The sequence below is a fragment of the Pipistrellus kuhlii genome, unplaced genomic scaffold, assembly GCF_014108245.1.
Source record: "Pipistrellus kuhlii isolate mPipKuh1 unplaced genomic scaffold, mPipKuh1.p scaffold_m20_p_12, whole genome shotgun sequence".
NCBI lineage: Eukaryota > Metazoa > Chordata > Mammalia > Chiroptera > Vespertilionidae > Pipistrellus > Pipistrellus kuhlii.
The window spans coordinates 22186411-22201794 of record NW_023425427.1 but is presented as its reverse complement, the minus strand read 5'-3'; the positions used below and the strand labels follow the sequence as shown (position 1 = coordinate 22201794).

General features: G+C 41.4%; 2 protein-coding genes across 2 annotated transcripts; both read right to left on the bottom strand.

Annotated features, from left to right (window-relative positions):
• Positions 1 to 9921: 9921 nt before the first annotated feature.
• Positions 9922 to 12330, bottom strand: LOC118716706 (spermatogenesis-associated protein 31D1-like). The gene has a single exon (XM_036434256.2). The coding sequence runs from the start codon at positions 12328 to 12330 to the stop codon at positions 9922 to 9924; it is 2409 nt and encodes an 802-aa protein (XP_036290149.2).
• Positions 12331 to 12518: 188 nt separating this feature from the next.
• Positions 12519 to 14207, bottom strand: LOC118716745 (spermatogenesis-associated protein 31D3-like). Its single transcript, XM_036434279.1, is given in 5 exon segments — positions 12519 to 12554; positions 12556 to 12745; positions 13031 to 13091; positions 13952 to 14010; positions 14185 to 14207. Coding segments are annotated over 5 exon segments (369 nt in total).
• Between the last annotated feature and the right edge of the window lie 1177 nt (positions 14208 to 15384).

Sequence of the window (15384 nt, the reverse complement as noted above, 5' to 3'; positions counted from 1 at the left end):
GGTATAAAATGTAGTATGTTAGGAAGGCATACAGCAAATAGGACAGCCTTCATGACAACATCCCTGGAATATTCTCTTCATGTTCAGTGATTATATCCCTTATTGTTATGCTGAAATGGTAACATGGTCCTCTATCAAGCCCTGACTAGTTTCTAGGAGATGAGGTTGAAGTAAGGTACTGTTGTGCGGAAATGATAGCCAACATGGGATCATGGGTTGCAATGATGACATTATTTTCCTTTTCACTTTTTTCTTAATTTCCAACTCTCCCATTGTATTTTTAATTTTTATTTTATTTTTATTTTCTGTCTTCTTTCACACCAAATTCTATGTGGCTGCTTGGTGACCAAATCTACAAGGGATGCCGGGTGACCTATTGATCTTGAGATATGCTACCAAGGTTGGTATCCCGAAGAGATTTCCCCAAGGGACAGCTCTTTCTGTTTTGTTGTTATTGTTGTTTTGAGGTATTCTCACAAGCAGGACAGCCTGCTGAGCTCAAAATGTCCCTCTAGGTCAGGTGTCGGCAACCTACGGCTCCAGAGCCGCATGCGGCTCTCTTGAAGCTTTACCGGGGCTCCGACAACTTGCAAGCCTGGGTGAAAATGAAGGTAACGTCTTACAGCCCTGATGTGCTGACACTGTGCACTGAGGTTCAGGAGCAAAAATCCCATTAACCAGGTAAATTAAATATTTTAATTAGCTATTAATTTGCAAAAATATATTTTACATTGTTAAGTGAAAAAGTCCTTTTTTTCTTCAGAGTGACAGCTAACTGCACGATCCGGTATATAGCATTAAGGTAAGAAACAATATATGCAGTGTTATATTTGTTTTAAATGTTGCAATGGTTTTGCGGCTCCCAGGTTGTTTTTTTTTTCCTTCGGAAACGGGTCCAAGTGGCTCTTTATGTCTTAAAGGTTGCAGCCCCCTGCTCTAGGTAAATTCACACCCAACTTATAGCAGATTCTTCAGCCAGAATATCCCCACCCTGACTCATTAGACCCTGTCCTGGCCAACCCAGTGTCCACAATTACAGAACCCATCTATACACACCCCAGCCAATGACCACCCACTTGTGAGATACTTTGAAATAGTATCAGTGATCTAGTAAAACTGCTTGCTCAAATGTAATCTCAGAGCTGTTTACATTTGACTCAGGTCTATGTTCTTTCCTAAAATATTTAATAACTAATTCCCTAAATTAGGGGTGTCGAACTCAATCAGAGAAGGGGCCAAAATCTAAAATCCAGCCTAAATCGCGGGCCGAATGGTTTACTGAACAGTCATAAACTGTCATTGTGATGGAAACGCAGCGGAGTGCAGTGATGACAGCGCGGTGCGGGCCACATTGCAAGGCCTGGCAGGACGGATTTGGCCCGCGGGCCTAGTGTTTGACACATGTGCCCTAAATGATTCCTTGAGTGACACACAGTGTTGCTTCTTGACCCCGAGGCAGTCCTCAGACTCTTGACTAGGTAGAATTCTTAGAGTCTTTGTGGGCTGCCTTATGGGCTCTTTTCAAGCATAGTCCCAAATTTCTCTTCATTTCTTGCTTAGCAGAAACTTTGTTGGGATTCTCTCATCAAAGACAGAATTCAGCCTTGCCTCATCCTTGATACTCTAACTCTGTAGCTCAGAGAATTGTAAGCATGTCTGCCTTTCTGCTGAGAGGTTTCTGTTAATTTTCACTAGGCATCATCAGTTCCAGAAGCTCTAGACTCCTACAGTCATAGGGTAGGGGGAACTGAGTGGGATTAGCCACCTTAAAATGTTGAGCCTCAGTTTCTCCTCATGTTCACTGGTGATGTATAATAATGGTTAGAAAGGATGGAAACTGGTACATAGGTTTGGGATGACTGGCTGTAAAATGGATAGTGGAAGCTAGAGGACAATCGCCTTTTGAGATTTTTTTGACCATGGGTACTAAACGTTACAAACCCTCCTGTTGCTTTTGTAACATGTGCCATTTCAGATGTTGATTTTCATTCAAGATATTAGACTCTGAATCATTCTGGGATCCACAGAAAAACACCCAACAGTCCGTAATCCTGGATAGAGAAGCAGATGGTAGTATTGGGTGTCAGAATTATAAGTGGGCTGGGGCTGAATTTCAAAGTTAGTGATTGGGATTGGTGCTTGGTTTTAGGCCAGGTTTTGGGTAAATACTGGGAAGGGGAAAAGGATGAAAATGAGAAAGTGTTGAAGATCTAGATCCTGCATTTGGACTGCAGAAATATTATAAATTCCATTGAGTAACAAAATGTGATACTCTAATGGGGAACCACCTCTAGAAACTAGGAGGGACTAACTGTGCAAAGAGGGAAGAACCTAAAAGACCTGGGTCTATTTCTTAATCAGTTTTCCCCCAAAAGTCTTGACACAAAGAATTTGCTCACAAATGCACAGATTTTCTGGTTTGCCTTCAATGTTCCAGCCAGGTGTTGTTGTTGTTGGTTTTTTTTTTTTTTTTTTTTTTTTTTTGGGGGGGGGGGTGTTTAAATCAGCTTTTATTGATTTCAGAGAGAAAGGGAGAGATAAACAGATAAATGTTGACAGAGAATCATCAATGGACTGCCTCCTGCATGCACCCTATGGGGTCTAAGCCCACAACTCAGTCATATGCCCTCACTGGAAATCAAACCAAGACCCCATAGTTCATGCCATTTTGAGGACTGGTATGGCCTATCAAGTGGCTACAGTTAACTTTATAAGGTTATCCATTGGTAATCTGACCCAATTTGTTTTGAAAATGGTTCCACATCTTTTTCTTTCTTTGTGAAAATCTGAAAAACCATCTCCCAACCCCCTCCCCCATTTTTTCTTTTTTCTTTCCAAGAGTGCCTAGACATTAAGGCCAAGGAAAGAATAACTTTGATGTGCTTTGTAGCAGATTTTCCCCAGAGATAGGTATCTAGTAGATGGAAGGAAACATGGTCTCACTGAAAATAAATGTGCAATTATATGAGGAGGAACACATTATTGGCATAACCCTGCCAAAAGGAGGAGTCTGAAATTGAGTTCTGAATGGACAGTGCCTATGATTGTTGGAACATGACTAGACAACTCATCAGTGCAATCTGGTGATGAATTCTTTGAAACAGGCTTCTTTAAGATGAAAATCCATTTGCAATGATTCACAGTTAAAGTGAAGTCTGGTGGTGGTGAATCAGACAGGATTGGTAGTACCTTATAACAAGCAAATGAAGTGGGATTCCTTGTCTGAAAAAAAAGTTAAGGAGTAGATATCTTGGGAAAGAGAAGGCTCAAGTGAGACGATAGTATTGACAAAGTAGACTGTGATTAGAGAATAGGGTGTGCTCTCTTAGTGTATTGTGGTTATTAGACAGAGGAAAACTTAAGGGGTTGGGGAGGGGAATAGTCCTCTGTGAATTGAGACTCCAAGGGATAAAAAAAGCTTTGGAGACATAGTTTTACCAGGTGATGAAGGTGACAGAAAATTACCCAAGGGTGTCATTGAGTTGGAGGAGTGAACAGAAGGAAATGATAGGAAAGGCTCAGGCAGAGGAGGTGGTACTAGGTCTCCAAGAGGGCCTGCAGAGAAGTCAGAAGACTGAGTGAAGGATGACTCAATCATAGAAGCTGTGTAAGTTAGAGGGGACACACACAGAGACGGTAGCATCTTCTAGTACCTTTGGGAGAACCAGCTGATTAATTTAAGTGGTTGCTTTATTTCATACCTTACAGGAGGGGTCTAGATATAACATTTGATGAAAGCAGGTGGTATCATGGTGCTGACCCAGGAGACTGATAGAGATGGGAGGTACAAAGCTGCAGGCCAAGACCAAAACCAACATATGAGACACTGGCAGGTCTGGCAAAGATGGCGTTACCCACTGTATAATGTCCTTTCACATTGCCCTACTTTTAAAATTTTTCTTTACTGTTGAAAATATTACAGATATCACCATTCTTTTCATACTACCCCCCCCCCCATCTTTCCCTCATCTATCCCATCCCCAGGCCTTCACCCCATTATTGTCTGTGTCTACATATGTTCTTAGGTTTAATCTCTTCACTCACCTCCTCCATTCTCCCCTGAGGATCCTCAATCTGTTGCATGCATCCATGACTCTGAATCTATTTTGTTTGTCACATTCCACATTTTTTGTTCATTAAATTCCACATATAAGAGAGATCATGTGATACTTGTCTTTCTCTGACTGACTTATTTCACTTAGAACCCTTCTTAATCGCACAATATACCTATTTATCCCTCTCCCAAAGGCTTTCACATTCTGACTCCAAGACTTGCCTCTCTTGTCAATACTAGGCTTTCCTGTGGCCCTACAAATCCATAGACTGTTCAAGAGGGTTACAGAAAAGCAAAGGGTATTTTGCTTTCCTACAAAGGTTTGTAAAGGTTTTCTACAAAGGTTTAAACACCTTTGTAGAAAAGAAAATATTTTTGTTGCCCCCTCTATTTGCTTTGGCAAGCTCTCTATGTGAAACCAGAATAGTGCTGAAGGTGAAGCTAGGGAATCCTATAGGAGGTTGTATAGAAGGATCTGCAGACTTACTATTGATAGAGGAACATGAGAAGCTTCTGTAATTGAAATAAAAGATCATATACTTAATGATAATAATAAAGTTCATATATGTATGTAGCATGATCACAAAGAGATTTCATACATATTATTGCATGTGATATTCAGAAATACCCTGTGAGGAACCTAGGTCTATGTTCACCTCAAAGAGGAATCTATCCTTCTAGGAAGTCAAAGTTCTTTTTTTATATCCAGGAGACAGAATTTCTGACACTTGACCACCTGACATGGCCACCTACTGGACAACACCCATGGTCCAGTCCATCAAAACTCCATGCTCAGGGGCAGGTAGAGCCAGAAATCTGAGAAGGGTCTCAATTCATGAGTGTCTTCCCATGAGCCTCTTCAATAAGGGCTCTGTTTTTTGAGAGAGACTCTATTTAGCAGCAGCCATCTTCAGGTATCATGGACATGAGACCTCATAAAGAGACAAAGAGGAAAGAAATTACAAATGCTTCATTTAATAGGTAAGTCTAGATAATGGCTTTGTGTTTTATCATACATGCAAATTTCCACAGGTTTAATTATATTCAAATAAATACATTTTTTAAATGGACCATGATAGTCTTCCTGCACTTTAAAAAGTTAAGATTTCTGACTTGAATATTTTCGTGGCTGCCACCACCACTATACCCAGACCCTGGAACTGTGCAATGCCAACTGTAAACAATTTTCTAATTCTGTACTAGGCAAGAAATCTGTGGTCTTCTGCACATTGGACCTTGTTAACATTCCAAACACAGGATTTTACAAATTACTGGAGATCACACTCAACCCTAAAAAAATAATAAAATATTTTTAAATTAAACATTATATAAACAAAAATAAAACACTTCAAGATATATATGACATCTTGAATTTCTTTCAAGTCCACCAGTTCATTGGTCTTCTGAGGTTTTGTGGAGTGGATGAGTTTGTCAGCACTTCCTCTGCTCTGCTGGTCACTTCCCACACCCTCCAGAAATGTGTTGACATTTTTTGTCATATCCTCTCCCTATTTGTCATTCCCAAATAATTTTTGAATCCTTCACCTGTTTTAACAACTAAATTGAAATACAGTTCACATGCCATACAATTCACCTATATAAAGTGTCTAGTTTTACAATTTTAGTAAATTTAAAAACAGCTTCATGACTTAATAAAGAAACTTTATCTTTAGAGATCATCCCTCTCCTTCCCTTCCCACCCCCAGGCCTAAGCAACCACTAATCTACTTTCTGTTTCCCTAGTTTCTCCTGTGTGGATATTTTACATGAAAGGATCATATGTGATCAATTGCGACTGGCTTTACCCACCAACCATAATGTTTTTAAGGTTACAACCCATGTTGTAATATGAATGCTTTTTATTGCCAATACATGTTACATCGTATGGATATTTATGCATCTTTTTCCCAATTCATCAGTTAATAGAAATTTGAGTTGTTTTCTTCTTTTATTATTATGAATACTACTACTAAGAACATTGGTTTACCAGGTTTGGTGGGGATAGGTATTTTCATTTCTCAAGAATGCACACTAGAGGTGCAAATGCTAAGTCATATGATAACTCTATGTGTAACATTTTGAAGAAGTGCCACACTATTTTCCAAAAAGGCTCCCACCAGCAATGTATGGGAATTCTACTTCCTCCACAGTCTCACAGTCTCAGTGAGAATTACCTGAAAGTTTTTATCTTACCTTATTTTTTGTTGTGTGTATGTGTGTGTGTTTGTTTCTCTTAATCCTCACCTGAGGATATATTTTTATTTAATTTTAGAGAGAAAGGAATGAAGAGAGAGAAACAATGGCATGAGAGAAAAATATCACTCAGTTGCCTCCTGAATACACCCTGTCCAGGGATTTAACCCACAATCTAGGTATGTGCTCTGTCTGACCAGGAATCAAACCCACAACCTTTTTGATGTGTGGGAAGATGCTCCAACCAATTGAGTCACTGATCCAGGACTCTTAGTGTTTTTAGTTAGCATTTTCCTAAAGGTTAATGAAGTTGAGCATCTTTTCATCGAATCTTTTCATTTTAGTGGCATTTGGGGAAGAAAAAAGATAAGGGTATCTGATCTACTGTGTTTAAATTATTTTAATATCTGACTGGAAAATCTTTTTCTAAATATTTGAAAACACATATAGAGATACCATTTCTATAGTTTTGTGCTTCTCTATAGTTAGCATGTTAGTGTCATCACTGCGTGATAGGAGCAGTAATATTGTGCACGGGATTTGCTCTGTAATATTACTTCTTGCATGGAGTTGAGAGAACTCACTCAAATGACTCCTCAGGATTGATTAATAGGTAAAGCAGAACTGATTCCCAAAGCATTTCAAACTCAATGTTTTTTTCCTCACCAATGCTGTTTACATCTGCGGTGCATAAGTGTGTTCCACATGTGATAAATATCAATTAAATATAAAAGCTTTGACATAGGCACATAAGTCTGTGAGAAGGATGGTTAAATGTTCTGATGGACTTTTTCACTGTACTGTATTGTAAAAATGGTATTTATTACACATAACAAATGATAATTTTTGAGGGTACATGGGAAGATATATTGTTGTATCTGTTGTTGTGTATGTTTAAATATATATTTGTTAAGCTTGAAAAAATTAAAGATGTTAGCTGCCTTATATGGAGAGGGAGGAGCAAGACCTGGCAGGGGTGCTATAGTCCAAGAAGACAGGAATATTAGCTCTCTCTCAAAGTGATTTCAGAAAGTGTCATTCCTTTGAGGTTGGGAAGGAAGCCTTTTTCCGTGTAATAGGAAGGAAAAATGACAGGAGGAATGTGAAAAGTGATATTTTTAAAGTGTTTTATTGAAAAGTTCCCATCTCATGTCTTCTCACTCCTCTCTGAATACTGGTCCAGCACATCAGTTGAGCCAGTGGAGATGATCTCAGCTTGAGGAAAGTGAGAGATTTGAAATAGATTTGAGTAGCTTTGGAGAGAGAACAGACTAAGTAGTCAGGGACCTAAGCTTCATTTGTTTTGTTCACATGTTAGTAAACAAGAGATAATTATATGTGGAATGAATTATATGTGGAATGATTTCCAGGTAATTCTAGGGGCACCAGTAGAATCAATTGTGTGATTTAATCCAAAAATGATCAGTTATATATAGGAAGACATTTCCGGAAAAACAGAGTTGAAATTTTGCCAGACAGGAAGGATTAAAGGGGACTGAAAGGGACCCATTTGCAGTGGAGTATTTAAAAGTTGGTTACCTGCCAAAACTGGTTTGGCTCAGTGGTAGAGCGTCAGCCTGCGGACTGAAGGGTCCCGGGTTCAATTCCGGTCAAGGGCATGTGCATTGGTTGCAGGCACATCCCCAGTAGGGGGTGTGCAGGAGGCAGCTGGTTGATGTTTTTCTCTCATTGACTTTTCTAGCTCTCTATCCCTCTCTCCTCCTCTCTGTAAAAAATCAATAAAATATATTATAAAAAAAATAAAAAAATAAAAGTTGGTTACCTGATAGACCATCAAGTCTAACTTGGTAAGGGAGGGAAACAAGAGCTTCATGAATTGACTGGGAGTTAGTGAGAAAATAAATGACCTGGAGTTGAAAAATTATCAAGGGGCATATAAGTTAGAAGGATAAAAGATCAGAATGTAGTATTCCAGATGGCAGAGGTTTTCCTGGGAATGTGCTCTGTAGTGTAGAAGTAACTACTTCAGAGTTGAAGATCCTAAGATATAGGGACTGGGGCCTGGGTTATTGACTATATGGTCCTCTTGAATATTAAAGCCTTTACCGCAGGCTCACCCCTTCAGGTTCAATGCTTTAGGCTCCATTTTACCTTTTCATCCCTCCCAGGACTTTCACAAAATCTGCATTATTTTTTGACTTCAAGATTCAGACATTGTAGAGTTGATGGCATAACTGTAGACAAAATATACAAGTGTGGTAGAGAGAGAGATTGTGGTGGACATCTATTTTGTTTTTTGTTGTTGCTGTCTGTCTTTGACACACAGGACTCACCACGCTTACTGGGAAAGCTACCTTAAGTGCTGTCTAGGGCAGTCATTCCATTTTTATGTTTTAGTCTGAACAAGTGGGGTTGACTCTCCAGAGGACCCTTATATAATAGTATAAGTGTGTATATGTGTAGATTTGGCCAAAGAGAACATTCCATGGAAGTCCAAGGTGAGCCCCCAAACATCTGTAACCCTGGTGCATAGTCTAGAACTCACCTCTAGTACATGAGCTGCAGGTGTTCTGAGATTTATTGTAACTTTCCCAAACCCCTGAATATCAAAGGTGACATCTCCATCCTGATAGGTGAAATGTACTTGCTAAGAGAAAATTCATGCATATTCTCGTCAAGCATGATAGAAGGAAGGCACAAATTTCACCATCTGCAAAGACAGGGATGCCATGCCTGATTATATCCCTGAAAATATTATTTTAGTGCTCAAGGAATAGCCCAGGTCTTTTTGATGAGCCATTAATAGGCTGTGCAATCTTCTGATCAACCATGACTGGTGGAGCTTAGATCAGTTTGGAAGCAAGACAGGGTCACACAGTGGGGATGATGGGCATAATCTTTGTTCCACCAGCAATGTCACTCTTTCCCTCCTTTATTGGTTCTTACTTTCCCACTCAATCTAAGGTGTCTTTTCCTACTTTCAGCCTTGTTTTACCCTGGGAGGAAGGTGGCTACTTAGTTACCGGTCATCACAACTGAAGTTTTTGCTCATTAAAAAAAAAAGTCAACCTGGAAAAATATCCAGAGATGGAACAACTTTCCAGTGTCAAGATTAAAAAATCCTTCCCACAAACATCAGCATGACCCATGAGATAGATCTTGAAGCAGATCTGTGCTGTTCCGAGACCCTTCCCCTACCAGCCCAAGATTTACTGCAGCCGTATTCCCCAAATGCTCCCATTCAGGGTTCACTAACTTGTTCTAAACAATGATTTAACCTCTGTCTCATCATTATTGATATTTTCTGAAAAATATACCTGCCTTCAATCTTCTTGGAATAAAGAAGGCCTGCATTCTGTAAAATTTGAAAAGAGCTTAAGTATTTCCTGATGGAAAAGGTGTGGGCTGCTCTGCATGTTCCTTAAGACTAACCTAAAAGGCAGGAGACAGAGCCCATCTCCACAAACTTCATCAAGGATGAAGTGGGCTTTGGCAAGGGTAACATGATATCTACAATATTTTTCCATAGAGCTCTATGGGCTGTTCACTTTAGAAGCTAAAGGAAGGAATCAGGAAGAGCTGAACTAACGCTTTCCTTTCCCTGAGCAAAAATCCTAAGACACTCCTGCCCCCAACACAATACATGGAGAAGACATTACTATTATTAGGGAAACATTTATTAGGGCAAATTAATATTCTTCACATGGCAGGAATTATATTGTTGTGGTAAAGTTTCTTCTCTTGAAAATATCCAGAATCATATTCTGTCTTACTCGTAGAGACGGATCTCTAAACACCGTGGATACAGCGGTGGTGAGAGCAGCCTGAGCCCACTGGGCAGCTGGAGGCCTGAAGGTTGGTCTTGGACGGGGCACACGCCCTCTGCAGGGCACAGATTGGAATTGCTTCTGATATATCTGGTTATTTAATGCCACAACTCTCCGGGGGTATCTGTCCTTGTTCCTGAAGACAGCTTGGGGGAAGGTATTGGTATTTGTCACTTTATTGGAGCCAGCACTGGAGTGAAAAGGATGCCCCTGGACAGGCTCTGCCTGGGCCCACACTGGTACCTTCTGCGGAGCTTTTGCAAACTTCACTGCAGAGGGAGTGGGCTCCTGAGGGCAGGTTATATCTACTGGATGCCGACGCCCAAATTTCTCCTCTAGAAAACTCCCAATGTCTGCTCTACTTTTAATTGGGCCTCGGTTCTGTGTAGATGATACGGTGTTGCCCTTTTCCTGAGAGTATTTTTGCTGTTTGTACATTTTCCAAAGATAAAGCTTTTGAAAAAAACGGTTCATTTGTTTTCTGAACAGGCTTTCCGGAGGAGGTTGTGCCTTCTGTGATAGGGTCTGGGGAGACTTGGTCCCAAGCCTCTCCTTTAATGGCAAGTCCTGAGTAGGAAATCTCTTCCTTCCTGGTTGGGATGTTCTCAACCCTGCATTCCCTCTAGCAAGATCCTCTGGTTTGAACCCTGTGGGCCTCTCTTTCTTTGCAGCAGTTAGGAAATTCTTATCCTGGCATAATCTTAAGATATTCTTAGGGTTGTGAGCTTCCTGTGGCTGCTTTATACTGGCTCTTGTGTTCGCCAAATGGACATGCAGCTCCCGGTGAGTTGCCCTGTCCACACTGGAGACACTCTGATCATGAGTCAGGGAGGCTGGGTAAGTCAATCTGTCTGAGGCATGAGACACATTATTACACTGGCCTTGGGCCTGACTCTGCTTCTTCTTCTCTATCTTTGACTTTAACTCAGAAATTAGTTGGTTCTGAAGGTCTGCTGAGTTAGGATTTTGCAGAACTGATGTTTCTGCTGGAAGGTTTTTAGTTTTCACAATCATTATTCCTTTATTCTCACTCACAGTTAGCCTTTGGGGGATTTCCAGCTTGCTGGTTGTTAAAATGTCACTCATTTTGGATTGAAGAGCATTAAGCTCCTCAGCCCTGGGCACATTGGGCATGGAGACAATTTCTGATTTCATCTCCTCTTCAACCTTTCTGGAATTTGCACTCTGATCTTTTAGCTCATGTTCAGCCCAGGATTGTCTTATGAGCAGCTTTAAGGGGAGAACTTTGGCTCTTGGAGAATGTTCCTGACTTGCTTTGCCAATGATGGTGTTTGCCACAGGCAGAGGAGTAGGTCCAGCATCCAGAATTCTCACCCCATGGGAGATTTCAGAGGGCACTTGTCTCAGGATCCTCTGTCCTTCATTGCCCACAAGTGAGGTAGCAGAGCTACCTCGAAGGGGCCTGAAGCCCCCTGATTTGGAGACCACATCAGCTATCAAGTTGGTTGAGGAGGATTTGGAATCATACTGGGAATAGGAGGAAGCATCTTTCAATCTAAATATTTCAATCGATTCAAGGACTTTGGGGGGAAGGCCACATATCATCCTCAAATGAAACTTGGTAATGTGGGCTTCCAGAATCTCCTGGGAACCAGCCTTAAGGAAGTAAAGCTTCTGGCATGTGTTCAGGCTATATTCCCTAACTACTGCTGGTGCCAAACTTTTCTGTTTTATTTCTGCAAGTGAATTCGCAGAAAGTGCCTCTTGGATAGCATGCCATGGACTAAGCATACTTGCAGGGAGCTGACGCTCACTGATTTCCTTTGACTTCTTCCTCAAATGTATTTTCCGGGCATTTTCTTGTTCTCTCCGCATCACATTCTGGCCTGGCATCATGGGATTTGCTCCTGTCAGACTCATTGTGTAGGAGTTTAAGTCTTTGTCAGAGTCATACCCCACATCCTGAACTTGATAGAAATCACGTGTCAAGGTGGACTGCAACGGATCTCTGGCACGAGCTTTCTGAGAAGGGAAGTGTGAAATCGACAGGCTTGGATGGTCAGAGCCTTGAGGGGCATAAGTGGTCAATGCTCCAGTGCTGTCTAGAGATGAGTTCTCCAGAGCAGGCTTGGATGAGATGTGAATGGGTTTAGGTCGAGTCACAGTTAAACTGTAGTGTGGTTGTGGTGAAACAGATAAGGTGGGTTGGGCATGATGAAAAGTAACAGATTCTGTGGAATTAGCTTGAAAGGGATTGGTATCTTGGGTAATGGAGGAGTCAATGAAGATGGTAGTCAGAATCAGAGAGGCTTCTGATTGAACAGTAGCATCCATAGTCTTAGTACTGTGTGTGGTAAGTGAATGATGCACTGGAAAGTCAGATGTCAAGAGAGATAAATTGTCTGCTGGCAGAGAGCGAAGCTGTGATGAAGGTAATGGAAAGTGACTTAAGGGCGTCACTGGGTTAGGACAGATATTGGAGGGTGGTGGTGGTGGAAAAGGCTCAGGCAGGTCAGGTGATATTAAGTCTCTTGGAGGGACTGCTGAGAAGGCAGGGGACTGAGTGAATGATGGCTCAGTCACAGGAGCTGCAGAAGCCGAAGGGGACACAGAGAGAGTAGCATCTTCCAGGGCCAATGAGGACAGCAACTGATCCATCTCAGCAGTTGCATCATTACATACCTCACAGGAAGGATCTGGACATAAAAGTTGACGAAAGCGGGTGGAATCATGACGCTGGCCCGAGGGGCTGCAGGAGATAAGAGATACAAAGCTGCAGCTAAGACCAACAGAACAAAGAAAAGAGGACCTATTGACCTGGTGTGGTTTGGGTCACCTTAATTCTGCTTTCTTTTCACATTGCTCCACATTCATGACTTCACAATGCTCTCAATAGCACTCACCCCAAAGTCTCCTTCATGTACTAATTTCTATGGCAACCCCAATTCATGACTATAGAAAGCTGCGATGAAGCCCTGAAATTGCATAGAACATGCTAAAGAGGGATCAGGGAAGGGAGATAAAAGTTTCTCACCTTTTAAGGAAAGAAATAAGCATCTTTTTATCCTCTTCTTCCCTCTTGGAATATCTTCTACCTGGGAAGCCAGAAGAGTGTGTTATATGTGGTGAAGGTGTAGAATCCCAATAATTAAAGAGGAGTGCCTTTATGGGAAACCATTGGTATATTAGACATTGAAAGCCCCATGAGTTAATATATGAAGACAAATGATCAATTATTATATTAATAACACTCCCATGTGTGTTGTTACTTTTATAAAGTACTTACACATCCTATATATTGAAAGGATAATATGCAAATTGACCGAACAGTGCAACGACCAGTTACTATGACATGCACTGACCACCAGGGGGCTGACATTCAACATAGGAGCTTCCCCCCTGAGGTCAATGTGCTCCCACAAGGGAGCACTGCTCATGGGTGATGAATGCATTGGTGGTGGCAGGAGCCTCTTCCCCATCCACAGCTGTGCTAAGAATATCTGACTTCCCCGAGGGCTTCTGGTCTGCCAGCGGGTGCATGGTGGGCTGAGAGACCCCTCCTGACTGCACGAATTTCATGCACTTTAGTACATTATATTATTTATGCTCAAAACCACTCTGCAAAACAGAGAAGTCAGTGTTATGTCAAAGAGGAATCTGATAATTCTGAAGTTAAAATACTTTCACAGGGTCAGGAGTCAGAAGTTCTACTCTGGACACCTTCTGGGTAATACCCATTGCCCAGGGCCATCAATACTTCATACCCATGAACAGCAAAGCAGGGAATCTGAGAAGTGCCTCTGGTTCTGACAGAAAAGCCTTTCCTCTGAGGCCTCTATACTGAGAGGAACTGTGTTGAGCAACTGACCTCATAGAGATCACAAAACCGGTTCCTCATGGATAGGAGAGAAAGGGTCAGCCTTAGGGAGCTCACATGGAGGGGGCAGAACCTTACCTTTCTGTGTCCCACCTTTCCTCCTTCTCTTGGATATTCTGCCCTGATACTGATGCTGAGAATGAAGGTAAAGAATAGGAGGTTAGGACTCATTTCTGTCACTCCTCCCCCTAGAAACTCAGGCATTGATTATCCTGAATAATATAAATAATTAATTGAACTATGTGTGCCTTCTTTTTGTCAAATTGTAAATATTTAAAATGTTTTCAGGTTTTTTTTTCTTTAAAAACTCAATGTTTGTGTCCATGAGGTTCATGGTTGGCCCTCAGTCATTAGTCCTATGCTTAAGGAGGGCATAAAATCTCTGCTCCTTTAGGTAGGACCCTAGGACAGAACTCTGGCACCGGCCTATGCTGTCTCCCTGGTGCTCAGCACTTCTTTCCAGATAAAGCCCAACAGAGAGGAAAGCTTGGTTCAGTTATGCCTGACATGGGAATATGATCGTGATGAAGTGCAATGGAACTCTGATTTCTTCGCAGAGATCCCAAACTCAAAATAACACAATCCAGGGCAATGAAGGTACTGATTGGGGTTCTATTCAGGAATTCTCCACCATACCTAGATGGTCTGTGAGCTTCAGATGGTAACCTGAGTCCTCCCTGTACCCCTAGTCTTGCTTATTCTCTTCCCCTACAAGATTGATGTTCTGGTTCTTCCTCAGATATCCCACTTTAAATGTCTCTGACCCAACTTAACTCATTTATAAATGTGGAACTAGAAATGGAAATTAAAAAAAAATCTTTTGGGGGGCTTGTTCAGGGTTCCTTACCGTTTGTGTATGTTCATTTTTCCAGAAGATTTTGGTTAATAGAATTTTCACCAGGGAAGGGAAGAAGAGGAGGAGCAACCCCAACCCCAACACACAGAGGTAAGTTAGGGTGCGGTAACAACCTAAAGATTCTGAGCAGAAGCTCAGATAAAGCTCTGAGAGGCTATTCAGAAATAGGCTGAAAATCATTTTCTGAATGGCAATGCTGCCTGAGGCAACTGAGCTCTGAGTGTGCAGACTCTTGATTTTATAGCCAAGCCTGCATCACAGAGCACTGAGGAGTCACAAAGGGTTTTTGAGGGTGTTAAAGGGACACCTTCAAGAGGGTATGTACACAGATCCTCCCAAATCCAACATCCCAGAAGATTCTCCATCCATATTATGTCTCCAGGTCCCTCTGCCTTACTCTGCTATACTTATTTTTTTAATCTGCCTTTTAATATAGCATCAATGTACCTTAATATTCTGCTTATTCTATTTGTAATCCATATATTACTTGGGTCCCTCTTTATGTTTGGACATGCTGATGTTGGCCTCACTATGTACTTTACTAGAGTAATGTGCTGCTATTTAAGGAGACACATTTGAGATAAGTCATTAGTTTAGGATTCTCATAGGTTCTCATTTTCTATGGACAGTCCTCAGTGCTCTCTTACTCCCATCC

Excerpts from the sequence above, each read along its gene's own strand:
- LOC118716706 (XM_036434256.2), bottom strand. The coding sequence starts at position 12,330 with ATGGATGCTACTGTTCAATCAGAAGCCTCTCTGATTCTGACTACCATC.